This window comes from Pteronotus mesoamericanus, unplaced genomic scaffold (assembly GCF_021234165.1).
Source record: "Pteronotus mesoamericanus isolate MK-2021 breed Mesoamerican mustached bat unplaced genomic scaffold, CSHL_Meso_final scaffold_137, whole genome shotgun sequence".
Taxonomy (NCBI): Eukaryota; Metazoa; Chordata; class Mammalia; order Chiroptera; family Mormoopidae; genus Pteronotus; species Pteronotus mesoamericanus.
The window spans coordinates 2,369,716-2,397,647 of NW_026555306.1; the positions used below are offsets into that span (position 1 = coordinate 2,369,716).

The window sequence follows — 27,932 nt, forward strand, 5'->3', positions numbered from 1 at the left end:
GGGCGGGGCGGGGGCGGGGATGGATGCACTGAGGGAGGAACAGAAAACAGGCCGGGGCACAGACATCGAGAGACGTGGAAAGACGTGGAAAGGAACAAGAGACACGGAAAGAGAGACACACATACAGACAGGGTCAGAGAAAAAATAAGCACACAGAAGCAGAGACACAAACAGAGACAAAGGCATGGAAAAAAGTCACGGGAAGCAAGTGAAACACATACAGTGATAGAAAGACAAAGAGAGTCCAGAAACACAAAGGGACACGTAGACGTTAGGAATAAAAGACTCAGAGACAGAGAAATTCAGGGACGAAGACGACGCAAAGATACTGAGAGACATAAAGACGGAAGTACTAAGAGAAACAGAGAAGTTGAGAAAGAAACGATGCAGCGACTCCCAGAGTCCTATTAGAAACAGAGGAGGACAAGGTGAGAAGTCCCGAAACGTGAGGATAACACACCGCGAGGGGCAAGAATAAAAGTCGAGAGGCGGGGCTGGTGTGGTGGTGTCCTAGCGCGAGGGCGGGGCTTCAGAGGGGGCGAGCCTATGAAAAGCCGCATGCCTCACGCAGGTGTGACAAGAGGGCCCGGACTAAAGCTGAAGTGGGCGGGGTTAGAGCCTCAGGCGGGGCTTAGACCAGGCGTCCAGCTTCCCGGGAAAAAAACGGAACCGAAAAACCACGGAGAGCAGGGTCTGGGGGCGTGGCTTCACTCGCGGCGGGAGCAGGGTACGGGGACGGCCGGAAGCCTGGAGGGGGCGTAGTAGGACCTTAGTGGAGAGGCCAGTAGACGGGATGGGGCGCCGGGCCGGGGTGAGGCTCTCCGGCAGAAGAGGGGGCGTGGCTACAACACGAAGGGGCGAGGTTTGTACACCGAAGAGGGTAAAGAGCGTTCTGGGGGAGGGGCGAACATGGAATCCTGGGGAGCGGCAGGTGCAGAAGCCTGGGAGGGGGCGGATACAGAATACCCGAGGACGGAGAGTGTAGAATTCTGGGAAGGGGCGGGGCCGAAAGCTGGGAGGGCCCGGCGTAGAATCCCGGGGAGCGGCAACTTGGAATCCCATGAGGGGGCGGGGCCGGAGCCTGGATCAGCTTGGCTGGGGGACGAGGGGAGGACAGGGAAGGGGGTGGGTCCTGTGACGTCAGCGAGTCCGAACCGCCTGAAAGAGGCTAGTGACCAGAGGCGAGGAACCGGGAGAGCCGGGACCGAGATCAGACCCGGGAGAGAAGAACACAGCGGGAACCGGCCGGGGAGCCGGGGCCCCTCAGGCACCTGCTCCTTTGCCCAGTCGATTGGCGCACGCAGAGCCACACTCAGGCCCCTGCCCGGCCTCAGTCCCTCCCCGGGCCCCCCATGGCCCGGGCCGCAGCCCTCCCGCCGTCGAGATCGTTTCCGACGCTGCCGCTGCTGCCGCTCCTGCCGCTGCTCCTGCTGCTCCCAGGGACCGGTGAGAGACCACAAACACCCCCTTCCCCGCGCGGACCCAACCCCGCCCCAGCTTCTGAGTGGGGGAAGCCTGAGCTGCTTTCGCCACCCCTCCCCCAGTTCACCGAGCCCCTGTCTCGCGGGCCCCTTTCCTGACTGGCCCCACCGACTCCAACCCCCACGCACCCCATTCTCTCTCTGAGACTCCGACCCTTACCCCTCTGCATCCTTCTCATCCCCAACACCCTTCTAAATGCCAACTCCCCGACCTACACGGGACTTCCGTTACCCCCTACCCCTGCCTCAGACTCTGACGCCTGAAGGGTTAAACCCTAGGCCTCTCGCCCCCTCCCCACCCCGCGCCGTGCAGTTAATCTGGATCTGGATTTCCGTCTCCGCTTCCTCCCTCTGGAATGTCTCCCACTCCCCCCAGCAGGAGGGTCGCGTCGACGAGACGAGATCACCCTCCGTTTTTTGTTTTCCCAGGGTCGGGCATCTGAGGCCCGGGGGAGTTGAGGGCACAGGGCCAGATGTGGAGGTCCCCTGGAGAGGCAAGGATGAGAGTTGAGGAGACCTGGGGAGGGGCCTCAGGCACCTGAAGCCTCTGACTCCGGGGCTTCAAAAAAATTAGGGACTGGGAGGTTTGTCTTTTGGGCCTCAGGTAGAATGAAGGCTAGGAGCTATGTCTCCTGGTGTTCTGGTAGAATTGGGGGCAGGAGCTCCAATTTGTGGGTTTCGGATTAATTGTGAGCGGAGGGCTCTGCCTTGTGGGTCCCAGTTAGAATGGGGAGGGGCGGTAGAAGAAGCCTTATGTCGTGGGCTACAAATTTGTGGGGTGTGGGCAGGGATCCTGGGTTCTAGATTTAATCGAGGGCCAGAGGTTCTCTGCCTGGAAGCTGGAGGCTCGGCCGCCTGGGTGGACTAGGAGATGAAGTAAGAGGTCGAGTCCCGAAGGCCGGGACCTTTCCCTTTTCTTTCGAGTCGTTCGCCGGGAAGTCCCCGGGGAAGTTTTTCCGGTTTCACGTCAACCGAGCCGGAGTAGATACCCGCGGGAGCTCTCCTGGCCCCGGATTCCGGACTCCGGAGTTTCGGGACCTTATCTTTCGTCTTGTCGAGCCTTTGTCCTCGGAGCCGTGCGGGAGGTGGAAGAGGGGAGACGCCGCCCTAATCCCCGGCCCCTCCCTCTGCCTAGCCCACTAGCCCCTTCCAGTTACCCACCCCCAAACCCGGTGCGGGAGGGGCGCAGCCCCTTGTGGAGGGAGGGGCTGGGAAGAAACAGGTGTAGCAGGCTGTGGCCCCGCCCCTTGCAGGTGACCCGACTGTTTATCCCCCAACTGGAAGCTCAGGATTCTGGGTTTCCCAAGCGTTTGCCCAAGGGGGTCTTGGAGGAGCTTTGGGTCACCCCTCTGGCCTCATTTTCCCCAGCATGTCTCTGAGTTTTCTCCCAACCTTGATCCAGAGCTGGGTACTGTCTTTTCCATTCCCTGCCTCTCCCTTCTGTGTCAGAGACAGGGATGTGATCGTTTCTCACCTTTTGGCTAAGATCATCATGTGCCAAATAGGGATGTGAGGTCAGGGCCTGCTCCTTCTGGAGGAAAGCTCAGACTCCCCTTTGAATCAGGCCTCAACTTGGTGCACGATCCCATGGAATGTCGTAGATTGCCCTAAGATACAGGTCTTGTACCTGTTCCCATTTTTCGGATGAAACAGGCTCGGAAAGGGCAAGTAAGCCTCTCTCCCAGGATCCAGAGCCAGGCCCACCCTGGGAAGCCAGACTGCAGACTTCAGCTTCTCGGCCCTGCTCTACCGGGTAGGCTCCAGAAAGTGCCTCTAAGCATCCATTTCCTCCTTTGTAAAACGGATCAGAGTCCCTTTCTGGCAGGACCACTGGAGGAATTCTCAGTTCTTGCTGATCCCATGTGAAAGCTTTTAGCACCTGAGGAGGGGGCCTTCCTCTTTCCTGACTCCATCCCTGTGCCTTTGCTCTCTGCTGTCATTCTCTCTCTGCCTCTTCCCCCCTCCCTCTCTTCCTTCCTCTCTCTCTCCCCCTCTCTGTCCCTGTATCTCTCTCGCTCTCTCTCTCCCTCTCTGTCCTTCTCCCTCTTTCCCTCACAGTCTCTCCTCCATTTCTTCTCTTCATTTCTCTTTCTCTGTCCCTCATCTGTCTCCATCTCTGGGCTCTTTCTCTCTTCCCTTCTCTCCCTCCCTCTTTCCTTTCCTCCCGTCTCTATTTACCTGTCCCCAGCTGTCCGTTTCCTTCTGCTGGGCCTGCACAAATGAGGGTGCACCGCCTGGGCCTCCCGCTTTCCCTGCCCGTCCATGTCAGACAGGCCGCCCCAGTCGTGGAGGGGGATGGGAGCAGAGGGGACTGCAGGCCTGCTGTCTCTTTTCATTAGGGAAGGGAGACTGGCAAAGGGGGTGCATCCGCTCTCATACTGGGGAGAGGAGACAGGGAGAGGGATACATGGAAAGGAGAGACCTACAGGGACGAGGACAGAAGCAGACAGAAGGGAGGTGACAGAAACAGAGCAGGATGGGGGAAGAAACCTAGGAGTGGAGCCAAGAGGTGGGGGAAAGGATGAGGCGGAAAGACACTGGATGGGAGAGAGAAAGGCAGGGGAAAGGGGACTGGCAGAGACCCCAGGATAAAGGCAAAATAGCCTAAGGAGAGAGACTTAGAGGTTTGGTGGCCGGCAGGGAGCTCTAAAGAACTCCTTCTGTGACTAGTGGACGTACTGTGACCCTGGGAGGTCAGGGCACAGGTTTCTCAAGGCCAGCGGTGTGTGGGGGCCATAGGGACTGGTGGACATGGGAGGGACAGGAGCTGGGGACGCCAGCCAGCTCCCCCGCTCCTGCCTGGGACACTGTTACATTTTTAATGTCCCCAAGATACAGAGAAATGAAGCCAGAGGGGGAGGAGAAGAGGGGACCCGGTGAGATGGCTCAGGCAGGGAGAAAGTGTGTCAGAATTATGGAGAGACATGGGGAGACCCAGGAGGCAGGGAGATCACAGCATCTGAGACAAGAGACAGAGACCCCGAGAGACGTGGACCAGAAAACCTTGAGAGATCAGACATCCAGGGAGTCGCTGCAGAGAGCCAGATTCCAGAGGCTGGGAGACCCGGACCCAGCACCCCCGACACCATAGGTGACAGAGGTACAGAGGCGAGAGTATGGGAACAGCAAGGGATGTGGGTATCTTCTTGGGCTAGTGAAAACGTTCTGAAATTGATGGAGCTGATGGATGGGCAAATCTATGAAAGCACTATAAAAGCCATTGAAACCATATGCTTTGGGCAAATTTACAGTCGGGAATATATCTCAATAAAGCTGTTAGAGAGAGTAGGAGAGACACAAAGCAGAGGCCAGGGCCTCCTGGGAGACACAGGTAAGGAGGGTGAGGAGACTGTGAGAGAGACAGGTGGAGACCAGAGCCCTTGGGAGTTGGACCCACGGGGGCCAGATTTGGAACCTAAGAACCAGATGCCAAGAGAGAGACAGGACCTGAGAAACAGAAACATTTAGAGCAGCGCGTGAGGGGTTCTGTCTGAGGGGCTCCGCCAGGAAGAGCAGCCCTAGAGAGTCACCCTTAGAAAGGCAGAACCCCACAGAGGAGGCCCGCAGGGTATCACGCCCCTGCAGAAAGGGAAGGCAGGTGCAGAAGCCCAGGCTGAGGCAGACAGCCCCACACCCTGACCGCTGCTCCCCTCCCAGACTGGCTCCCGGATGTCCGCTGTGGGGGTGGGCACTGTGATTAATGCAATTAATTAATTAACGAGGTGGCTGAGGCAGCAGCTGAGGCCCGCGCTCAGAGCACGCTGGCCTTCAAGGGCCTGCTGGAGTCTGGCCTCGCCCTGTGGGAGAGGGCGGGTCACGCTGGGCTTTGTAGGTCTGGAGGGGATGAGCCAAGCCCCGCGGAGCCAGCTGGGTAGGAGCCCAGGCTGAGATCCTGCAAGCCAGCCCCCTAGCCCCCTTCTCCTCCAGGGCTCCATAAGTCACTGTGTCCCTTCATCAAAGTCACTGTGTCCCCTCTGCCTTATCTGTCCTTCTGTGGCTCTCAGGGGCTCAGGCTCAGTGTCCCTGCCCTCCAAAGATTTCCCCTGGGCTTCCATGATGTACCCCACTCTGCCACCACAGGAAACCTGCAGGCCCAGGCCACAGGGAAAGGAAGCATGTCTGGGGACCCAGCTGACACCTCAGTAAGCTATCACCGGTCTGGCCTCCTGAGGGAAGTCGGTGTTCCCACGGCCACTCTCCCCCTTGTTGTGGGGCTGGCCATGCCCTGGCCAAGGTCAGCACGAGCACCAGCCCAGGAGCTGCTAGACACGGGGGCCTCCTGGTTTTATTTCCCCTGCCTCCACCTGAATGGCAGAGCATCCAGGCACCCCCATTCCCACCCCTGCCCCGTCCCCTCACCCCCATTCCCACCCCTGCCCCGTCCCCTCACCCCCACAGCCTGTCAGCATCCGTGTCTTCCCAGCCATTCCAGCATCTGAGCGCATTCCAGTCCAGTTCGTCCTCCATCTCCATTGCCCTTACCTTGGTCCATGTGCCTCTTCTTCCCCTGGGTCCTGGCCCCACTCCATTCCGAGGGCTCTTTCTAAAGCACAAACCTAACCCCTGCCTATAACTCTCTATGGCTCCCCAGTGCCCTCAAGAAAAAGGCCAAGCTTGCATTCAGCCTCAGCCTGTGTGGTCTAGTACACTGTTGATTGCCCATCCTCCTCTCGGTCATTCACTCAACACGTCTGTGGCGCTCCCACGGTGTGCCAGGCACTGTGCTGGGCTCTGGACGTGCCGTGGGAAACCAGGCACGGAGGGCGGAGATCCCTGCCCCTCGTCCACCCCCGGCACTGATTTTCTAGTGAAGAAGATACATCAGGGGCTAGAGGGGAAAACAAAGTTTTGTTGTTATCTTAGGGTGGTAAAGACCTGGAGGAAGTAAGGGAGGGAGCTGTGGCGAAACATGCGGAAAGGGCTCTCCAGGATCAGGGAATGTGAGTGCAGAGACCCTGAGGGGGGACTTGCATCATGTGTTTGAGGAACAGTGAGGAGGGAGGCTGATGTGGCCAGAGCGGGGGGGGGGGGGGGGGGGGGGGGGGAGCCAAGCGGAGAGGGTGGAAGGTGAGGTCAGAGAGAGGATGAGCACACGCTGTGCAGGGCCTTGTGGGTCGCTGTGAAGACTTGAGCTTTTTTTTTCTGACTCAAGAGAGAGCCACAGGAGGGCTCAGAGCAGAGAGGAGGCGCTGGATCTGCTGTAGCTTCTAACAGAGCCCCTCTGGCTGCTCGTGTGACCAGACTGTGAGAGACAACTGCCATCCTCCTTGAGGGGAGTGACCCAGGAAGTAGGTGGCAGTGCATCTGACCAGGATGTGCAAGTGCAGGGGTCAGGTGCGGTCCGCTTGTAGATGTATTTTGAAGATGGAGCTGACGCAGTTCCCTGATGGATTGCACGTGGGATGAGAGAAAGGGGACTTAGGGATGACGCCACCCCTGGGATCCCGATCCTTTTACTGAAGTGGAAATGCCTAAAAGGTAGACTGTTAATGCCATAGGGACTGAGCCATCCTGTCCATTCATTCAGAATTAGAAACGTAGAATGGGAACCTTATAGCTGCAGGATCGTAGAACCTAGTGGCCCTCTGAGAGTGAGTATTGGGGATGAAAATTACCTGAGGAATCTGCCACACAAGCAACTAAAAGTAGGTGGTGGTTGTTTTAACCCTCCAAAGCCTCCCAGGTGTGGGAGGGCAGCCTCCCTTAGAAGAGAGATGGGAGCACCTTGAACCCAGAGAGGGGTGTGGGGCTCTGTGGGCCTGGACCTCAGTTTCCGTTGGAAAGGAATTGGGTCTCCTCTTCCAGGAAGCCCTCCCAGCCTCCCTCAGATGGATCAGGCCCCTGCTCTGAGTCCTTCCCCAACAGCCTTGGTGATGACTTTTTTCACTATGTGTCTTCCCCACTAGAATGTCAACTCCTGGAGGACAGGTGCCTGATTTCGCCTGGCACGTGTGTGGCACAGAGCCTGGTACTCAGTCAGCAGTGTTTACTGAGCACCTACTGCTTGCCAGGCTGAGGTGTAGGCTGTGGGGATAAGAAAGGAATAGGACAGAGAAATCCCTGTCCTCAGGCGCTGATGGTAACACCCAGGGCCTGTTTGTTGAGCCGCTATTTGGATTTGCATAGAATGGGAAAGAGCAGCCGGGGAGCACATTCTCCCAGGATCGGTCCTCTCCCCTTCACCAAAGCCCTTCAAGTTCGACACCAAGCTTCAGTCTTAACTTCTGGGTCTTTCCGTCCACACCGTTTTCCCAGGCCTTTTTGCTACCTGATAATCCACTTCGGTCCAGCTCCACCTTCCCTCAGACCCCCTTGTTTTAAGCCAAGTCGTTCTCCTACTGAGGAGACCCTCCCCGGCTCCCACTTGCCTCCAGGAGAAAGCCGGACTCTTGGCCCCACCCTACTTTGCTCTCTGTCACTCACTGGCCTGGATGTTATTTCCTGACTGAGTGTCCTCGCTTCCTCACCCCGCTAGAAAGCGGCACCGCCTTTGGGGCCTCTCATCCCACATTCTGCCTGTGGGGGCCAGGTGGGTGAAGGGTCCTGGCACCCGTGTCCTGAGGGAAGGGGATGGCCCTACTTCAGCTGCACCTAGCTGTCCCCCACCCCACCCCACATCCGTTTTTGTGTGACATTGGACATTTACTCTTCTGTACTGCTGGTTCAGTCTGAAACAACGCTGCGAGGGCCGAAAATAAATGCCAGCGAGAGCGGGCGGCTGGCCTCCCGTGCTGGACTCGGCCGTACCCAGCCGGGCGAGACTTCGGAGAGGAAGTCACTCTGTAGAGTTGTTACCAGGGGCTCTGCAGGGCAGCTAAAACATCCCCATTTTACAGATGAAGGGACAAGGTCACCCACCTGGAAAGAGCCCAAGGGAAGCCCCCAGTGGTCTGCTCCAGAGTCCCACACTCTTCTTATTTATTGATCTTAGAGAGAGAGGAAGGGGAGGAGGGGAAGAGAGAGAGGGAAAGAGAGAGACGTTGATTTGTGGGTCTACTCATTTATGCATTCATGGGTTGATCCTTGTATGTGCCCTGAGTGGGGATCAAACCCTCAACCTTGGCGCATGAGGACTTGCTCTAACCAACTGCGCTACCCAGTCGGGGCCAGTGTCCCGTGCTCTCTCTTTTTTTTATTTTATTTTTTTTTTATTTTTAGAGAAGAGAGGAAGGGAGGGAGAAAGACAGGGAGAGAAACATTAACCTGCTGCCTCTTGCACACACCCAGACCAGAGGCTGAACCCGAGACCAGGCATGTGCCTGGACCGGGAATCAAACCAGTGACCTTTTGCTTTGCAAAATGGTGCGCAACCAACTGAGCCAGCCCGGTTAGGGCCAGAGTCCCACACTCCTGAGATTATAATGCGACCCCTCCAGAAGGGAGCATCCCCTTCTCCCAAGCTAGCGCCCTTGGGTATGAGTTGTGGACGTGTGTAGGTATTTCATGAGATTGTGGGTATGTCACGAAATGGCCTTCACCGATGGCTCCCTTCCAAAAGTCCCTGGGACTGGCCCCACCTGAGAAGCTGCCTTTTGCTGGGCACCCTCTCATTAGGGTCGCCTGTTAATTTGCCCTGGGTTCCTGGGTGAGGCGAAAAGCTGGGTCAGAGAGAGCTGGGCAGCAGTTGTCCCTTGAGAACAGGGTGTGTGCCCTTGGCCTTGCCTCAAAGCTGAGTGTCAAGCGCCACTTGTAATTATACTTAGCTGGCTGTGTTTATTTAACAAGCACTGGTCTCGGATTTCCTGTGGCCTTGAGGCACAGAGAGGTTAAATGACTTGCCCAAGATCACACAGCTCTGACCTCGGAAAATTGTTAATGGTGGCAACTTGTTACTCACCCCACCATTCTTTTACATTGTTTCTGTAAGTGCTGATTCTGACTAATATGTAGCTTGTAGATAACAGCATGTTTGTATAAGAGTCCTAGGAACTAACTTCCAAAGATACAGACTCTGACCCTCAGGCATCCCAGCTCTGAGAGATTTGTTGACCTTCAACCCTGGAGCCAGGATGACATATAGTCAAGAAGACGGGAATCCAGGAATTACTAAACCGGGATGACTAAACCAGCAGTTGCCTTATTGGAATGAACTGTGCTAGTCTGACATGTAGAGAACTTTTCAACCCCCTCCCCTGATTTCTCCGTTCTGTCCCCCTCTCCCTCCTTATAAAAACCTCTACCTCCACTGAGACGTGGAGATGGGCTTAGCCGCTGTCTTCCAGATGGCCGGCATCTGAATAAACCACTCCCCTTTACACCAGCGCCTGCCTCTTGAGTATTGGCTTTCATAGTGGCAGGCAGCCGGGCCCCCTTTCCGCCACACAGCGTGCAAGTCCTGGGAGAGCCAGGATTCAACCTTGGGCAGTCTGGACCCTCGGTGGCCATGCGGTACTGCCTGGCACAGCAGAGAAACATTGTCTTTCTTCCCAGTTTTTATGAAAAGCGAGAAAACAAAAGATAAACTGAGAGACAAAAATATACGTTGACATAAAAACTTGTACTCAAGAGTACACATTCACAGCAGCTTTATTCATAATTGCCCAAAAGAAGAAGAAAATGCCATCTACCCAGATAGTGGAATATTATTTGGCCCTGAAAAAGGATTCAAGTGCTGGAGATGCTACGGCGTGGATGAACCTTGAAAACATTATGCTGAGTGAATTAAGCCAGCCACAGAAGGCCATGTGTTTACATGGAATGCCCTATAGAGACAGAAAGATTAGTGATTGCTAGGAAGTGACAGTTTAATGGGTACAGCAATTTCTTTGGGGGGTTATAAAAATGTCCTAAAATAGATTATAGCAGTACATTCACAACTCAAGTGAATATACAAAAAGCCACTGAATTGTACACTTTTAGTGGATGAATGGGAATTATATCTCAATCAGCCTAGGTTAATAAAAAGATAGGCTAGGAGAGCTTTAGTTTTATAGAAAGGTGAGGGAAGATACCTACCTTACTGTGCAAAGAAAGGATGAAGACAATCCTCACATGTGAAATTTTTTTAAACATTTATTTTGCGATAGGTTTTTAGTTGTTTAATTGATTTTGTTTCAGAGGATTGTTTTTCCTTCCAACGTCTGGTAAGAAAATATTTCAAACATACATGAGTTGGGAGAATGGCCCCTCCGCCACCTACTACCCTGGACAGTGGGTCGCATTTTGCCACATTTGCTCCATCGCTTTTTCTATACCTTTTTTTGGTGTTTGCTGAGAAAATGTTTGAGAGCACGTTGCAGACAGGACATTTCAACCCTTTATCTTCTAAGAAAAGGGAATACTGGGTAACCGTAATTGCTTCATAACATCTAAAAATATTAACAATAATTCCATACTATATAACATAGTCCAGACTCAGGTGTCCCTAGTGTTCCTCCAAATATCTTTTCTGGCTGGCCTTTTTGGAACTGGAACTTCGAGAAGGCTCGCGCACTGCATTTGGGGCCTGTGTTTTCCCATGGGGCCCCCTCAGTAACGGCCCTGCCCAGCCTAGAGTATCTGGGTCCTTCCCCCACCCGACCTCTCTCTTTGCTCTCTCCCCAGGAGCCCAGGATGGGCAAGTTCAAATGCCACCTGAGGTGCGGGGCCGCCTGGGGGAGACAGTGAAGCTGCCATGCCACCTACTGTCACAAGGACCTAAAGTCAACGTCTCACAGGTGACGTGGCAACGCCTGGAACCATCCGGGAAAACCCAGAGTGTGGCCGCCTTTCACCCTTCACATGGTCTCAGCTTCCCCAGCCCGCAGTTCAGCAGCGAGCGGCTATCCTTCCTCACCATGGGGCAGAGCCCCGGGGCCAGGCCAGGCTCGGAGATGCAGGACGCCACGCTGGTCCTCCAGGGGCTGAGAGTGGAGGACGAGGGCAACTATTCCTGCGAGTTTGCCACGTTCCCCCAGGGCACCAGTCGTGGGGTGACCTGGCTCAGAGCCATAGGTGAGCAGGGTCGGCGGGGGGGCAGGGAGGCGGGAGAGCGGCCTTGTGAGTCCATTTCTCTCTGCTTTCTCCGCAGTCTTCAGTTAACTGGCAAATATTCATTAAGCACGTGCTGTTTGCCAGGGGCTGTTCTGCAAGCTTTGGGTACAGCAGGCAACAAGGCATTTGACAAATATATTCTGAGGCCCTACTGTGTGCCAGGAGCTGTTCTAGACTCTAGGGATAAAGCAGTGAGTAAATAAAAATAAGAAAAAGAAGAGCGAGTCAGGTGGTTATAGGTATTACGGAAGCTGGAGCAGAACGGGCCACAATTTTAGCCAGGGCGGTCTGGTGATAGTTGAACAAAAACTGGAATGAGGTCAAGGACCCCTGCAGGTCTGTCTAAGGGAAGAGAGTTCAGGCAGAGGCCCTGAGGCAGGGAGCACCTGGACTAGCTGAGGAAGAGCCGAGAAGTCTGTGCAGCTGGAGGTGCGTGAATGGGGAAAAGTAGGAAGGGGCAGGGTCCAGGAGGGGATGGATCGTAGACAGCCTCGTAGACCACGTGCAGAGTCTGGCTTTTGACCTAGGAGAACAAGAGCTATGGAAAGTTCTGGGCAGAGAACAGTGTGATGGGACTTGGGTTTTCATAGGCTCCTTCCAGCTGCACATAGGAGGCAAGGGTGGAAGCTGGGAGGCCTCAGAGGAGGTGACTGCATACGTCCAGGTAGGAAGTGATGACGACTAGACCAAGGCAGAGGCAGTGGCGGGGGAGGGGGTAGAAGTATTTTCGAGGTAAAGCCAGAGGATAATCAGATTAGTGGACGAAGGAAACACCAGAATGTTATATCACTCATAGTAAGAGACCTTATTTTTTTTAGATTTTTTTAAAAAGATTTTTTTTAAGTATTTTATTTATTTATTTTTAGAGAGAGGAAGAAAGGGAGAAAGAAAGGGAGAGAAACATCGATGTGTGGTTGCATTTCACGTGCTCCCTGCTGGGGGCCTGCCCCCGCAACCCAGGCCTGTGCCCTACACTGGGAATCGAACCAGCGACCCTTTGGTTTGCAGGCTGGCGCACAATCCACTGAGCCACACCAGCCAGGGCTGCTGCTGCTGCTGCTGCTTTTTTTTTTTTTTTTTTTTTTTAAGCTCTTATTTATTTATTTTTAGAGAGAGTGGAAGGGAGAAAGAAAGAGAGGGAGAGAAACATCAATGTGTGAGAAAACATCTATGGGTTGCCTCTCACATGCCCCCAACCAGAAAACCAGCCTGCAACCCAGGCAGGTGCCCTGACTGGAAATCGAACTGGCAACCTTTTGGTTCACAGGTTAGTGCTCAATCCACTGAGCCACACCAGCCAGGCCCCAAGAGGCCTTATTTAGATAGAATGGTCAGGGAGAGCCTCTTAGTCAAGTCCTGAAGTACAGGAAAGCCACCCGTGGGCATGCAGCCACGAGCAGAGGAATGTATACACAGGCAGAGGGAACGGCACATGCAAAAGCTGGGATGTGAGCACGAGCTTGGCACGTCCCAGGAACAGAAAGGAGGCTGGGGAGGCTGATGGCCAGGACTCGAATGACCCTCAACAAGGCAGGAAAACCAGCAGCGCCGGGCTTGCGTGGGCCTCCTAGGCCGAGGCAAGGGGGCTGGACTGCATCCGGAGTCATTGGAAGTGTTCAGACCACAAGAGCACCCTGATCAGAGTGTTGAAATTATTAAAAGACCAAACTGGGGGGAGGGCATTCAAGGGGACGACAAAGGGCTATGAAAGCTGGGAGGCCAGATGAGAGAAGGCATTGCCTTGGAAGAGGTGGAAGCAGCGGAGGGGTGGAGAGAAGAGAGTGGAATATACGCTGCTTTTAGGCGAGAGCAGGCGCTTGTCTGTGCACTGAAGGAGGAAGGTCAGGAAGGACTCCCAGCCTCTGGCTCCAGCACGAGGGTGACTGGCACAGCCACTCGCTGGAATGGGGCAGAATCGGGGGAGGCGTTTTTCAAAGGATGCTACCTCTTGCTAAATTTCGGCACCCCCCTGGAACCCCACCTTTCCTCCGTGACTTCCCAGAAGCCATGTCACTCTGGGCGCTGCTTTCCCCCTCTCGGCCCCAGAGAGTTTGAGAGGTCTACCCTTTACTATTGCGTAAACACTTCTCTTTTTAAGGAGCTGAAAGTACAGTGGTGTCACATAAATCAACTCAAAACTCTTCTCCCCCGACCCTCTGCCAAGGTCTCTTGTTTTTTTTGTTCTGTTCAAGAGATACACAGAGGGCATGAGAGGGGGCAGCCAAACCTCTGCTTTCCTGAATGGAGCCAGTGCCACTATCGAGCAAGAGTCAGGTGTCAGGAAAGTTCCCTTGAGGAAGTGAGGCTGGGGAAGGAAGGAGAGCGAGCCAAGGAGAAGGGACGCCAGGGCATGTCAGGCGTAAGGCGTAAGGCGTAAGGCGGCCACGACCCCACAGTGGGTTAGGAGCAGGGGCGGGGCGGGGGGCTGGAGTTCCTGGAGCGGTCGGAGGACAGATGGGAGGGGGAGAGCGACCACGAAAGATGTGGGGAGGCCCACCCGAGGCTGTGGGGGTCAGGGGAGAAGGGGGAAGAAGAGGAAAGGAGAGGAGGGCTATACCACGTTAGGAAGCTCAGGAGATACCCAGACGGCGAGGCCCGGAAGGCAACCGGAGATGTCAGAGCTCAGGAGACAGTCTGATTATGGACACACGTCAATAACTATGGGTTGGCACTGTTCCTCATGGAGGTTTTTATTCCTCCTAATGGTTTTCCATGTTTCCTTTTTTTTTTTTTTTTTTTAATTCACTGATTTGAGAGAGAGAGAAAGGGCAGGGCGGGATCGGGGGGGAGGAGGAAGACCAATTTGTTGCTCCCCTCATTTATGCATTCCTTGTTTGATTCTTGAATGTGTCCTGACCGGGGATTGAACCTGCAACCTTGGCGTATCAGGACAATGCTCTAACCAACTAACCTACCTGGCCAGGGCATATTCTTCCATGTTTTCCAAGAGGATGGTTGAAGAGGGCAAAAATATTACAAGCTTTGGGTTTCTTTACTGCTTTTATCCCGCTTCTGCCACCCCAATCTCATGGTCATTAGAGGAAAAGGAGTATCCACTTGAGTTGGACCCCTGAACCACATTATTTTGCTTTAGCTTTTCTTTTTAAATCCCAGCCTCTTCCAGGCTTTTGGACACTCTGCTTTTCTAGCAGAGCAGAAAAGATGTAATGGCTATATGCTATAATGGCTAACACTTGGGTAGAATAGTGATTGCTAGGCACTGTTCAGTTTATTTGGGTATCTGTTTAGTCCCTACAACAATTCTGTGGAGTGGGTACTTTTATTATCCCCACTTTACAAAAGGGAAAACTGAGGGTCAGAGTTGGGAAATTACTTGCCCAAAGCTATGCAGCCGCTAAGCAGCAGAGCTGGGATCGGGACCCAGGCATGCGGGGCTCTGCTGCTGACGTGTTTGTTGAATGTCCGCAGGTGGGGAGTGACCACCCCCTCTGTTCTCCCCCCAGTCCAGCCCCAGAACCAGGCTGACGCGCAGGAGGTCACCCTTGGCTCGGAGCCTGTGCCCGTGGCCCGCTGTGTCTCCTCAGGGGGCCGCCCACCCGCCCGGATCTCCTGGTTCTCGCCACTGGACGGAGAAGCCAGAGAGAGCGAGGTGTCAGGGCCCCTGTTCGGCACAGTCACCGTCACCAGCCGCTACGCCGTGGTGCCCTCGAGCCAAGCAGATGGTGTCAAGGTCACCTGCAAAGTAGAGCACGAGACCTTCCAGGAGCCGGAACTGCTGCCTGTGATCCTCTCTGTGCGCTGTGAGTGCGTCAGGATGGTGGCTGCACCCCTCACCCTGTCCGCCTTGGCCTCTCTAGGCCACCGTCCGCGCTGTCCCTGACGGTGGCCTGCCTGGGCTCTGGGCCGCGTTCTGCACTGCCTGCCTGCCCCTTGCCGGTACTGCGACACCGGCTCCCCCAGGCGACACCCGCCCGCTGCCCCTGCGCTGTCTCCACTGGCTTCATGAGGCCCCTCCCTGCGGCCACCCTCCGTGGTACACTCTGCCCCCAACAACAGCTTCTCTGGCTCCTTCACTCTGTATCAACTCCTCTGAGTGTCCCTTGCCCAACCCAACAGCATCTACACACACACCCATTCACACTGTTTATGTTCACTCCTGGGTCCTGTTGACCAGTTCCTGCCCCCCAAAAGGATTCCTCTCAGCCTCCCCAGGCCCTGTCAGTGCTGACCCCTTCCAACGGGTTCTACGCTAGCGCCTCCCAACGCCGCACACACTGGCAGCCCCTAATATCACCCGAGAGGCTGCCCTGGCACTCTTCCGACGGGCCTGCCCCCGGTACCTTTACGATCAGTCACCCTGCAGACACACCCCAGACCCCAGTATTTTGTTAAAGATTTCATTTATGTATTTTTTAGGGAGAGCGGAAGGGAGGGAGGGAAATACCGATGTGCGCAAGAGAGATCAATCGGTTGCCTCTTGCCCACCCCCGGCTGGGGACCTGGCCCACAACCCAGGCACGTGCCCTGACTGGAGATTGAACTGGCGACCTTTTGGTTCGCAGGCCAGCGGTGCTCAGTCCACGGAGCCACACCAGCCGGGGCCGTACCCCAGCATTTTTTACCCTGCCCTCCAGGCGATGCCTTCTGTTAAACCAAGGTTTAATTAGACTCCCTTATCTGCTCTGGGCGTGTTGGAAATAACACACACCGTCTAGAGTGGCTCCCTGAGGTACTGCCTGCACTGAAAAAATAAACTTGCTCACAGTGATCCGAGTGGTCTCTGAACAGCGTCTGCACTGGCCTCAACAGACGCCACGGCGCAGACCGACCTGCCCCTGACAGTTTCCATGGGGGTCCCCTCCTGCCAGCCCCTCCCATTTCTACAGGATTCCTTCTATCTGCTCAGCTATCAGCCCCTTTGGGATTCTCCCGCCTCTGAGCCAGTCCCCCCCATTTCCTCCAGACCCCCCCGAGGTCTCCATCTCCGGCTATGATGACAACTGGTACCTCGGCCGCAGTGAAGCCACCCTGAACTGTGACGTCCGCAGCAACCCAGAGCCCACACGCTATGACTGGAGCACGTGAGTCCTGGGTGGGCCTCGATTCGTAGGTCTGAGGGAGGAGGGGGCTGAGGGCCTTGACCATGAGTCCACCAAAAGGAGGCAGCTGGCAGTTGGGGGTCTCAAGAATTACCGTTAGGTCCCTGGAACTTGGCTCCTGAGGGCTGCGTCATCAGGGACCAGGCCAGTGCTCCTCTGTGGACCCTGCTGCTCCCTCATGTGACCTCCACACCCCCCAGGACTTCAGGTGACTTACCAGCCTCAGCGAAAGGCCAGGGTCCCCAGCTGATCATCTACTCGGTGGACAGACTGGTCAACACCACCTTCATCTGCACTGTCACCAACGCCCTGGGCACAGGCCGTGCCGAGCAGGCGGTCCTCGTTCGAGGTGAGCGGGGCTCGGGGGCGGCACGTGACAACCGGGTCATTCCTCTCTTTTGGCTCTGGGGCTGCGTTGAGGGGGAGGCTATGTCGCCGGCTGGGGTGGGACCCAGACCCGCATCACTGATGGGAGAGGAGGGCACTGTGGCTTTTCTCTCTTGCCCCCAGGTGGGATCTGGATGGGGATGACAGGGTAGGTGTTGGCAGAGGAGTTTTAGAGGCCGAGGCATGTCCTGGCAGCTTCCTGGAGAGTAGGGCCCGGGAAGGGTCTTCAGAAAGAGACACAGGGACGTGCCCCAGGCTCCAGACAGTGAGGCACACCCGCAGAACCACACAGCTCCCACAGAGATACACGTCAGGTAGCCAGACAGAAAGGAACAGAAACGCGGATTTCTTACGGGGAATGCTGGGCATTACCATCTGGATGCTGCTTTCAGTGCATGTTGGAACATTTGTGTTTCTGGAGTTGGTAATTAGTAAAGTGTGAAATGGGTCTGTGGGTAGAAAGTTCTCCGAGTCTCCTTGATGTGAACTCAAAAACATGGAGCCAGGGCACATAGCCGGAGAGGAAAAGAACAAAGGCAAACTGAGCTAGCGCACAGGCTGACGGAAACGGGGTCAAGATCGCAACTTTAGACCCACACGCCTGGAGGGAGGCAGAGACCGTTACAGGGCCGTGCTCCCCGAGACTCAGACACCCCCTGACCCCATGGCTGGGAACAGAGTCCCCTTCCTGTCAGAGCCATAGCCAGGAGGACCCCCATCTACAATACAGGGACTCCCTGTGCTTCGAGATGCGCAGGAATCAACAGACTCGCCTCTAACGTAACCGACACACCCCACTGTCACCGTGACACACAGCCCAAGAGGGCAGGGGCACCAGCCAAGACACCGAACAAAGCCAGACAGCAACCAGCCAGAGCCCGAGAGTCTGGGAAACACCCTCCTAGCATGCCTCTCTGTGACACACACCTGTGCAAACACGACACGGGAACCATGGCCTGACAGCTGCACAGACGGGTGGAGACAGACATACCCCTGCAGCTAGAGACAGATGGGAGCAGACCCCCTTGCTGATACAATCTCACACCACACACACATCTAGACATGACACCCGAGTTACAACAGGCCCCTCTTCAGGAATGCAGACACCAGGGCGATATGATGGACCTACTCAGAAACACTGTCACAGCAACACACGGAGAGGGACAGCTGGCCTGCCCTCAGCATGTTGTCACACTCGGGTCCACAAATGAGCACACCTGAACGGAGACACGATTGTCAGACGCGCCGGCCAGGGAAAGGACCATGAGAATCAACAATTCGCACGTGGTTACATCTTCACTCATACAGAGGCTGAGAAAGTCCACGACAGTCTCGGGGTGCACACCCTCAGAAACTCTCCAAAAACCCCGTTACAGAGATTCTCTTTCAACAAATAGTCATCTGACAAATACTTGTTGATATTTCCTCTTGGCTGGGCTTTCTCCTTAACGCAGAGAACACTGTGGTGGATGAGGCACAGTCCCTGCCTTCAAAGGCACACCCAGAAAGCTCAGCCCCACCCACCTAGCATGGCACCCAACTGGAAATACACCCCTGAACCTCTAACCCAGAAACATACCCGAGAAACGGGTCCCCACCCACACTCTGTCAGTAGGCACTTCCAAGGGGTGCCGCCTGCAGAACACAGATGCAGTCACCCTTGAGGGTCATTGGAGGGACACAGAGTCACAAAAATATGCTCCCCAAACACACACACACACACACACACACACACACAGAAATGCCAAGGTTGTCCGCCAATGTGAACACATCAGCTCCACAGTTCAGCCCCTTGCTGGTATTCACCCAGTGAAACACACACTCAGAGGCCCGTCAAGAACTAGGGTACCGTGGGCTGTACACAGAGTCACACCCCCAGAGAAAGGCTGAACACTAAGGAAAGACACCCCCTCCCGCTGCCTGGCCCAAAGGTAACCACAGACCCACCCACAGTCAAAAACATCATCACAAAAATGCACCTACAGGTAGACGCCAACAGAAACAGGAACAGAAGTCCAGACCCAGGCTGTGAGTTTGCCAACAGAGAGCCTCGCCCAGAGAGAAAACTCCCCGCTCCTGGCAGAGTCGCTCCCCAAGGGTCTCAGCGACGCAGACACCGCGTCCCCCAAGCATGCAGACCCAGACATGCTGTCACAGACATAGTCTGGGGTTCACAACAGTGTAGGCGCGGTGCGCCGCCACACCACAGGCGCGACGTCACTTCAGGGAGATTTCGGTGATCTCCCAACCCACGGACACTGGGACACTCACCTGCTGTCTCAAAATACCACCCCCAGAAACAGACAAACATGTTCCAACAGGCACTGAGGCCAATTTCCCGACGCTGTGGACGAAGTCTGCTTCATGCCCCCACCTAGTGTCCAGGGAAAGACAAATATTTCCCCCCTAAAAAGGTGCACAAAATAGTGCTTACCTCTCATACTTAAGGTACACTTTTTCTACTTTTTTCACTAGTGCTTGTGAGTCACTAAACTGACTTGACAGCTTACTGGGTCTGGACCCCCTTTTTGAAAACACCCAGGAACCGATGCCCTCAGGACCTAGGGCCGGCCCCTTCTGTGTGCAGAGGTGGGGGTGGAGGGGAGGCTCTGGTGTAACTGGATCCCTCTGGTCTCTCCCCCAGGCCCACTGCCTGCAGGGGGTGGGGGTGGGGAGAGGGACTGTGTGATAAGGTTCCCATTGCATCAGGTCTGTCCCTGGTGTGGGGTCCAAATGCCCCCTCCCTCATTCTTACACCTCCCTCCTCAGTCCTCCCTGGCTTCCTTCTCGGCCCTGCCCCAGCTTCCCCCTCCTGTTGAGCCACAGCAGGGAGCACTAGCGGGTGAAGGGACAGCGGGCTTCCTGAGCCCCAGCAATGGCCCAGACCAGGTGCTCCCAACGCTCGATGCGGGGAGTTCTCCAGAGGTCCCTTGCCCTTCTCAGTCCTCCTCCTCTCAAGCGCGGGGAGCTTGGGAGTCAGACCGCCTCCCGTTCATAGCAGGAGGCAAGTCTCCCTCCCCGGCTCGATCTGCCCCAGGATTTCATGACCGCGACCTCAGAGCTCCTCCTCAAGGGCTCACACACACACACCCACTGGGTCCTGGCAAATGACCTGGTGGTCACGTGTGGAACTCTGTTCCCTTCCCAGCCACCAGCCTTCACTTGGCTATAGCCCATCACCAGGTGGAGGACGTGAGGCCCTGGTGCTGCCAGATCTGTTTTCCCCCTAAATGAAATCTGGAATTTTCAGTGAAATCACCTGGTTTTTGAAACGTTGTCTAGCAAGTTTAGTAGCACCGGGCAGGTGAAAGGGCACAGCCGGGGGCTCCAGCCGGCAGCAGAGCGAGTCGGCTCTCCCCACCCTCGCCGTTAGCCCCGCCGGAGGCATCTCCTTAATTCCTGTCACTGCCCCCTCAGTGGCCCCCCCCCCAGATGTATCCTCTTGACCGCGTGTCTCCCTTTCTCTCTCTCTCACCCTCCTCTCTCCTCAGACACCCCCAGGGCCTCTCCCCGAGACGAGGGTCCAATGGTGTGGGGGGCCGTGGGGGGGACACTGCTGGTGCTGCTGCTTCTGGCTGGGGGGTCCTTGGCCTTCATCTTGCTGAGGATGAGGAGGAGGAGGAAGAGCCCTGGAGGAGGAGGAGCAGGAGGAGCAGGAGGAGAAGGACGAGACAGCGACGGAGGATCCTACAATCCGAAAACTCAAGTGTTTGAGAATGGGGGCCCCGTCTTCTGGACCACAACCACCCCTGGTCCCCTGAGGCCGGACGGCAAGGACTCGGAAGAGGGCTATGAGGAAGAGGAGGAGAAGGCAGAGAAAGGCCTCATGTTGCCTCCCTCCCCGGCGCTCGAGGACGACATGGAGTCCCAGCTGGACGGCTCCCTCATCTCCCGACGGGCGGTTTATGTGTGACCCCCGAGACAGACAGACAGACAGACAGACAGAGACAGAGCCCACCAGTGCCAGCCAAGGGTTCCAGACTGGTTGGACTCGTTTGTCCGGGTGACACTGGAACTCAGATGCTACCTCCCACTTTCCTGGGATGCAGAGGGAGGTGGAATATTCACACACTGGACTTACGCCTCCAGGGCCGCGTGGGGGAGGGGAAAGGGGCCCACAGAGGGGCGCCCCCGTCCCCGCCAGACTTGGTTTTGGCTCTGGTCTGCCCCAGCCCCTGCCTTGTGACACTCAGGAGTTAATAAACGCCTTGCAGGAAAACATCGGGGGTGTGTTGTAATACACTGGACCCCCTTGTTGCGGGGGGGCGGGGTAGGAAGAGCTGAACTTGACTCCAGGCCATGGGAGCCTGGCGGGGCTGGCCTTGGGGAGGTTGGGGGGCTCTTACCATTTGGGTCCTTGAAGGACCCGTTGATGCTGAGACCCCCGAGGCTGGTGAGATTGGGATCCGGGCTTAGAGGCTGCCGTGCTTAGACTCAAAGGTTCCAGGCTGCCTCCCGGGTGCAGCAGCCACTCCAGCGGGAGGCCGGGCTGCTGGGCCCCGCAGGCGGCCCAGGGCCCGATCCTGGGTGGGGCGGAGAGGTGGGCGCAGCTCAGGCCCGACCTCCCCTCCCCAAGGCTGCTGAGGACGGGGCGCAGGGCAAGCGGGGCTGCTGAGAAAACAGGAAAGTCCCACCTCTCCACACCTCAGTGGCCTTTCCCAGCCTCCTTCCTCTTTCTTTTTCCCTGGGGGCCCCACAGCTAGAGGGAATTTTGGTGATTGAGAGGGAGGGGCTGCAGCTCAGTAGCCCACGTAATCCCACCAAACCCAGGCTGGGGGCCAGGTGGCCGCATGGGTGAGGCAGGGGTAAATCCCAGGCACCACTTGTGCCCCCCACCCCGCACGGCCGCCCTGTGGGCTTGGTCTCTGCTCCCGAGGCCGCCACTCTGTAGGCAGAGCTCCAGTGCCCAGCCTGGGCCAAGCGGCCGGGCAGGGCTTGGTGAGTTTACTTCTCCCAATTTTGATTTCCACTAAACCGCTGGGGACAGCGGTAACTAGGGCAGACATAGCCCTGCCCTCCCAGGGACGCAGTCAGCAAGGACGACAACAGTAACAGTAATTTCAGGGTGGCCGGGTCTGGGCTGAACGGCAATTACTCTGCTACTCTCCCACGCTCAAACCCTCCCGAGAAGGCCGGCCGTGGAACAGGAAGCGTGGAAATCAGGACAGTCCAGGGATCCAGACATGGTTCCTTGGGAGGCTTTGTCTCCTGATCTCCGAAGTGGACTTCATGGACCAGTGAGGGTGAAGCCTGTGGATGGGGCTTTTGCACGCGATATTTCCTCTGGTTGTTTATTGTCTGTACCACTCCCTCCCATCCCCCGCCCCTTCTCCCCACCACGAGAGGGCAGGGGCGGGAATTTTGTCAGACTGGCATATAATAGGTCCTGAGCGCCTGTGCCCACCCCTCCTTACACATCTAGCAGAGCCAGCCTGCCCTTTGGAGCTCACAGCCTAGTGTGGAAATTGGCAAGTGCAGAGGTAATTGCTCCAATAACAACTTTAGGAAGTGCAAAGTGCTACACAGGAGAAGCCCAGGAGGCCATGAGCTTCTCTCAAGCCATTTCCTGTTAGGTTGGAGGAGCCTGACCCTCTGCCCAGGATGACTCCCTTCCCTGTAGTGAATGAGGGTTGTGATCCCAATCCCAGAATCCCCCCTCAATTCTCTGCCTTTTAGATCCACTCCCCTCCCCACCACTTCCCTCCCATCCTCTCCCGCCTCTGCACTTCCCCTCATCACTCTGCTCCTGCTGTTTCTTAAAAACAACACAAAGCTTCCTCCTCAGGGCCTTTGCACTGGCTGCCACCGCTCTCTGCCCGGAATGCGCTCATGCTCTCAAGACTCACCCCGTACAGCGTCTTCAGGTTTTTGCTCAAATGTCACCTTGTAGTAAGGCCCTCTGACTACCTGCTCTGTCACTTCCTGTCACCTTCCCCACTGTGTAGTTTTCTTGTACATCAATTAATGCCACTTGGCATATTAGCTCTCGTAGTTGTTTCTGTACTGCTGGTCTCCCTGCCCAACTGGAACCTGAGTTCCATGGAGGTGGAGACTTTTGTATGTTCGTTCACCACTCTGTCCCACAAAAAGTGCTCGGTAAGGAGTAGCTAAACGAAGGACTGTCTGCCCCCTGCCTTTGAGGTGGACAGATGGGTGGTGACTTGGGGAGGTGGGCAGGGAATAAGGGGCTGTGGCTTCCTCATGGAGATCCCCTTACACTGTCCCTCTTCTTGCAGAGTCCCCCAACACAGCAGGTGCAGGGGCCACAGGTGGCATCATCGGGGGCATCATCGCTGCCATCATTGCTACTGCTGTGACCGCCACAGGCATCCTTATCTGCCGGCAGCAGCGGAAGGAACAGAGGTTACAGGGGGCAGAGGAGGAGGATGAGTGAGTAATGGGCAGGGGGTCCCAGAATTGGGGAGCCTGGGCTGGGGGTCGGGGGGTGGGGAGAAAGTCATCCCTAATGGCTGTGTGAAACACAGACACTCAAAACAACTATGACTTATGTAGCGTGGAGAGGAGAGTTTATTTCTGGCTCATAAAGCATGGGTATGACAGCCCTGCTCTGTGAAGTTACCAGAGCCCAGGCTCCTGCTATCTTGTTGCTCCACCTTTGCTCACATTTCAAGATAGCTCTTCTCTCATTACTTACGTATCTGACAACCAGACATGGCTGTCCTGGCCTCAAAGCCCTAGTTCCTGCCAGTGGGAAAAGGAAATAGATATGGAGGGTACTCAGCTGCCCTTTAAGGGAACCCATCACTTCTCACTTCCATTGGCCAGAACATGTCACATGGCTGTCCCCAGAAGCAGGGGGAGCTGGCAAATGTAGTCTTTATTCTTTATGGTGGCATGTGCCCAGCTAAAATCTTTATTAGCGTCAGAAAGGAGGAGCCTAGATATTGGGGAAAACTAGCCACACTTCTCTGTTTATAGCACTTGTTATGTGCCAGGCTTGGCAAGGTATATTTTTACATGTGTAACTTCAACAAAGCCTCACATCTATTCATCGACTCAACAAGTATTCAAAAAGCACCCTCACAGAGCCAGGACAGGCCCTGGACATTAGGAATACAATGACGAGACAAACATTTAAGAAGTGTCCACACAAATAAATATATCATGGAAACATAAATTCTTACAGGGAGCTAATAACCGTTCATGAAAGAAGAAACAGGTTCAAAGAGCTGAGATCACTTGCTGAAATTCATCCAGCAAATAAGCGTTTTGAGGGCAAAAGGGCTCTGAAATAACACTAACCAGTGGGAGGCGGCATGGGAACACTCCTAAAAAATGCATATTCCTGGACCTACACCAAACTCACTAAATCAGAACTTTTACAAGGATTCAGAATCTGTATTTGTAACAAGCTCCCTAAGTTATTCTGACGACCTAGTCAATGCAAAACGACAGCTTGTTATCCATCTGCTCCTGTGCCCAGCCAATGCTGTGACCCAGCGATGCCTGAGGTGGCCCTGGCCCTGCCCTCTGGGGGTTCACAGTCTGGAGGAGACAGACGGTACCCAGGCGATGATGGTCCCGCATGGCCAGGGATGGGCTAGGGAGCCTGAGGGAGCTGTGAGAGGCCACAGGGTCATGGAAGGCCTCCTGGAGGGGGGGTATCTGAGTTGGGTATTGAAAGCATATTAAGCACCTATCATTATTACGTATTCAGGGTGCTCTGGTCTGTGGGTATGTAGAATGAGGGAACTTAACATAGCTTGAAGGATAGGAAAGCATTTCATTCATTCACTCATTCATTCATTCACTCATTCATTCTTTTAACAAATATTCACTGAATTCTTCATAGTGGATTCTGGGAATATCTTGTTGAACAAAGATGTCATTTTCTCCCTCACATTGCTCACAGTTGGGTACAATCATTGACTGACCTCAGAAAGAACATTTCAGATACAAACCAGTTGCGCGCCTGAGAGGGAGGTATACTGCTCGATGTGACCATGTAACAGGAGATCCTGATCCTCCTGGAGAATCAGGGAGGCTTCCTGGAAGAAGATTCATGGGATGAGTAGGAGTTAGCCGGGCAGGGGGAATGGGGTGGTGGAAAGGGATACCAGGCAGAGGGGAGAGCTTGCGCACTGGCCCCAGGGTAGGAGGGCTTCTCGGGTCTGAGCCTCCACCCGACCTACCTCCTACCCCACAGCCTGGAGGGGCCTCCCTCATACAAGCCGCCCACCCCAAAGACAAAGCTGGAGGAGCGAGAGATGGTAAGCGCTTTGCCTGGAGCCCAGGCCGCCCCCGCCTCCATACCCACCTTTCCCCAGCAAGGCCAGGGCTGGGAGGAGGGGGCTGCAGGGAGGGGCCGGCTGTTCTGGGAGTCCTGACCTGCCCCACCCCCTCCCACTGCAGCCCTCCCAGCTCTTCACTCTTGGGGCCTCAGAGCACAGCCCACTCAAGACCCCCTACTTCGATGCTGGTGTCTCAATCGCTGAGCAGGTAGGAGTTCTTGGGAGGAGGAGGCTGGGTTCAGTTTAAGGGCCTGGGGTCAGTCCCTGACATAAGAGATCAAGCACTAAAGGTCACAATTCAGGTTCAGAGTTATATCCCTGGTCAGAGCTTAGGGCATTGAGATGTGTTTAGAATTCAGTGGGGGAGGTCATGACTGAAAAAGTCCAAGGACATGAGGTTAGAGTATAAAGTCACTCGGTCCATGAAGATTGGTCGAACATCCACATTGTCTAGATGCTGTAGGACAAGACAGTCACTCCCCTTGGCGGTCTACTGGAGGTCACAGGTCAGAAATTGAAGTTGTGACTAGTCAAGGCTAAGGGGCTATTTCAGGCTTAAGGTTAAGTAGTTGAGATCAAGATTGAAGATAAAGGTTCATGGGGAAAGACCTGGGGTCAAGAATCAAAAGACAAAGTGGAGACCGAGGATTTGACAGGGTGAGAGTCCATGCTCTGGGCTTTAAATTAGGGACAAGCCATATGATTGGCCCAGTGCATTATTGACCCAGGTGACAAGGGGTGAGATTGGGTCTGGTCGCCATGGGCAGATGGTCGGGATTTTGGAGTCGGGGGCAGACTGGGATTCTCTGCCATGCTCAGGAGGTGACCTTGGGCTCCTATTCCCGCCTCGCCCCCAGGAAATGCCTCGGTACCATGAGCTGCCCACCCTGGAAGAGCGATCGGGGCCCCTGCTCCTGGGAGCCACGAGCCTGGGGTCCCCCATCCTGGTGCCTCCAGGGCCGCCTGTTTCAAAGAGGGTTTCCTTGGACCTAGAGGATGAGGATGAGGATGAAGAAGACTACCTGGACAAGATCAACCCCATCTATGATGCCCTGTCCTACTCTAGCCCCTCTGATTCCTACCAGAGCAAAGGCTTTGTCATGTCCCGGGCCATGTATGTGTGAGCCAGCATGGCCCTAGCCTCTCACCTCTCACTCCTTTATGCCTCGACTTTCTGCCAGGGGTGTAGTGCCCCCTGACCTCTGACCCAGCCACACGCATGTTATCTGTGAGTTCTACCTTAGTGGCCCCATCATGACCTCTAACCCATGATCTCTGACCCAGAGAAACCGGCCATGACAGTGGAAACCTGGCAACCTTCTCTTGAGTTGGAAGGGATGGGGTATGTTTCTGCACAACCTCTGACCCAAGGACTCTGAAGACCGTGACCTTAGTTAATACCTCTCATATCCCACCATCTCCAATCCCCTCCCAAATTCCAAAGACCCTAGCCTCTGGTTTGTCCTCAGACACTAAACTCCCAATAGCTCTGCTGGGTTGGACATAGGGGGCAGGCACCCTGCTGCTCAGACCTGAGCCCTCCAGGCAGCAGAGCCTCACCCACCCCCTCTTACTCTATCTGTTCCCCAAAGATGAGAGGGGAGGGATTCCCCAGCCCAAGGACATAGCTTCCCCCTCTCCCTCCTGCAGGCAGGAGTCTCAGGGTCCAGACCTCTCTCTGAGTCCCCACATCCCCAATTCCTGTCTTCAGGGAATTAAGCCCCAGTCCAGGACTAGATTGGGTGAGCATCATGCAGAGTGTGCCTTGCTAGCTCCTGCCTTGAGAGAACTTCCTGTTACTTTGAAGACGTCTAAGTCCTTTGACTGCTGCCCAGTGGGATGGGACCCAAACATCTCCCTGGGGGGGGGGGCAGGCAACACGGTCACCTGGGTTGGGGGGATCTGATAGTTTTGTAATATGGCATTATCTACAAAATATGAATTTATACTTTGACCGATTCTCAACTCTGGTTTTCTGTGGGATGTGCAGGGGAGGAGGGTGAAACATGATGAATAATGAACGGGGGACTGGGGCTTAAGGCAACCAGTAGACTAGAAGTCAAGATGGGTTACAGACAAAAAAAAGCCACAGACATGAAAAAAATAATTAAGTGAGGGGATAATGAGCAAAAATGCATAAACCAAAAACATAATGATGGGTAATGGAGGGAGAGGGGGAGGAGTCCAGGGCATGGTGGTTAACATAAAGGAAACAGTGCAACAGCAGTCTAATGGGTGGTGGACAGAAATAAACGGAACAGATATACAAATGGTAGGAATTAAGTGCAAGGGGCTCAGGTGTAATGCATAGATGACAACTAAGAATAGGCCAAAGACAAAATTATGAATAATGTAATTGGAGCTCAGGACATGATGGGTAATAGATCTGGATGAATGAGCCAGAGGCAGAGATGAATAATGAAGAAATAGGGGCTGCAGGCATGCTGGGTAATAGACTCAAAACATGATGGTTAATCATATAAGGGCCAGAAGAATGACGGAAGTTAACAGCTACAATAAAAATGGGCTAAAAGTAGTAAAGGTCACGGGTCCTCAACCCCCGGGCCGCGGAACGGTAGCGGTCCGTGGCTAGGTAGGAACCGGGCTGCACAGCAGGGGGTGAGCGGCGGGCAAGCGAGCGAACCGGTCCTTGGTGCCAAAAAGGTTGGGGACCACTGGTAAAGGCAATAAACCTGAAATGAATGGGGCAGAGGCATGCTGGGTAATGGGACAGGAATGAATGGGCCAAAGATAGAAGCCGCAGCTACGCAGGTCTGGGG

At 55.1% G+C, this 27,932-nt stretch overlaps 1 protein-coding gene across 3 annotated transcripts; it reads left to right on the top strand.

Moving 5' to 3' along the window:
• Positions 1-1,159: 1,159 nt before the first annotated feature.
• Positions 1,160-27,067, top strand: NECTIN2 (nectin cell adhesion molecule 2). Of its 3 annotated transcripts, none has more exons than XM_054588585.1 (9): positions 1,160-1,446; positions 11,025-11,414; positions 14,918-15,214; positions 16,378-16,495; positions 16,714-16,862; positions 23,137-23,290; positions 25,068-25,131; positions 25,274-25,360; positions 26,010-27,067. In XM_054588585.1, exons 1-9 carry the CDS (start codon positions 1,353-1,355, stop codon positions 26,274-26,276), a joined length of 1,620 nt encoding a protein of 539 aa, XP_054444560.1. In that variant the 5' UTR covers positions 1,160-1,352; the 3' UTR covers positions 26,277-27,067. The 3 variants fall into 3 exon arrangements, with proteins under 3 accessions (XP_054444560.1, XP_054444561.1, XP_054444562.1); XM_054588586.1 differs by having other exon boundaries at positions 23,137-23,263; XM_054588587.1 differs by lacking the exons at positions 23,137-23,290; positions 25,068-25,131; positions 25,274-25,360; positions 26,010-27,067 and adding an exon at positions 20,392-21,119.
• The last annotated feature ends 865 nt before the right edge of the window (positions 27,068-27,932 follow it).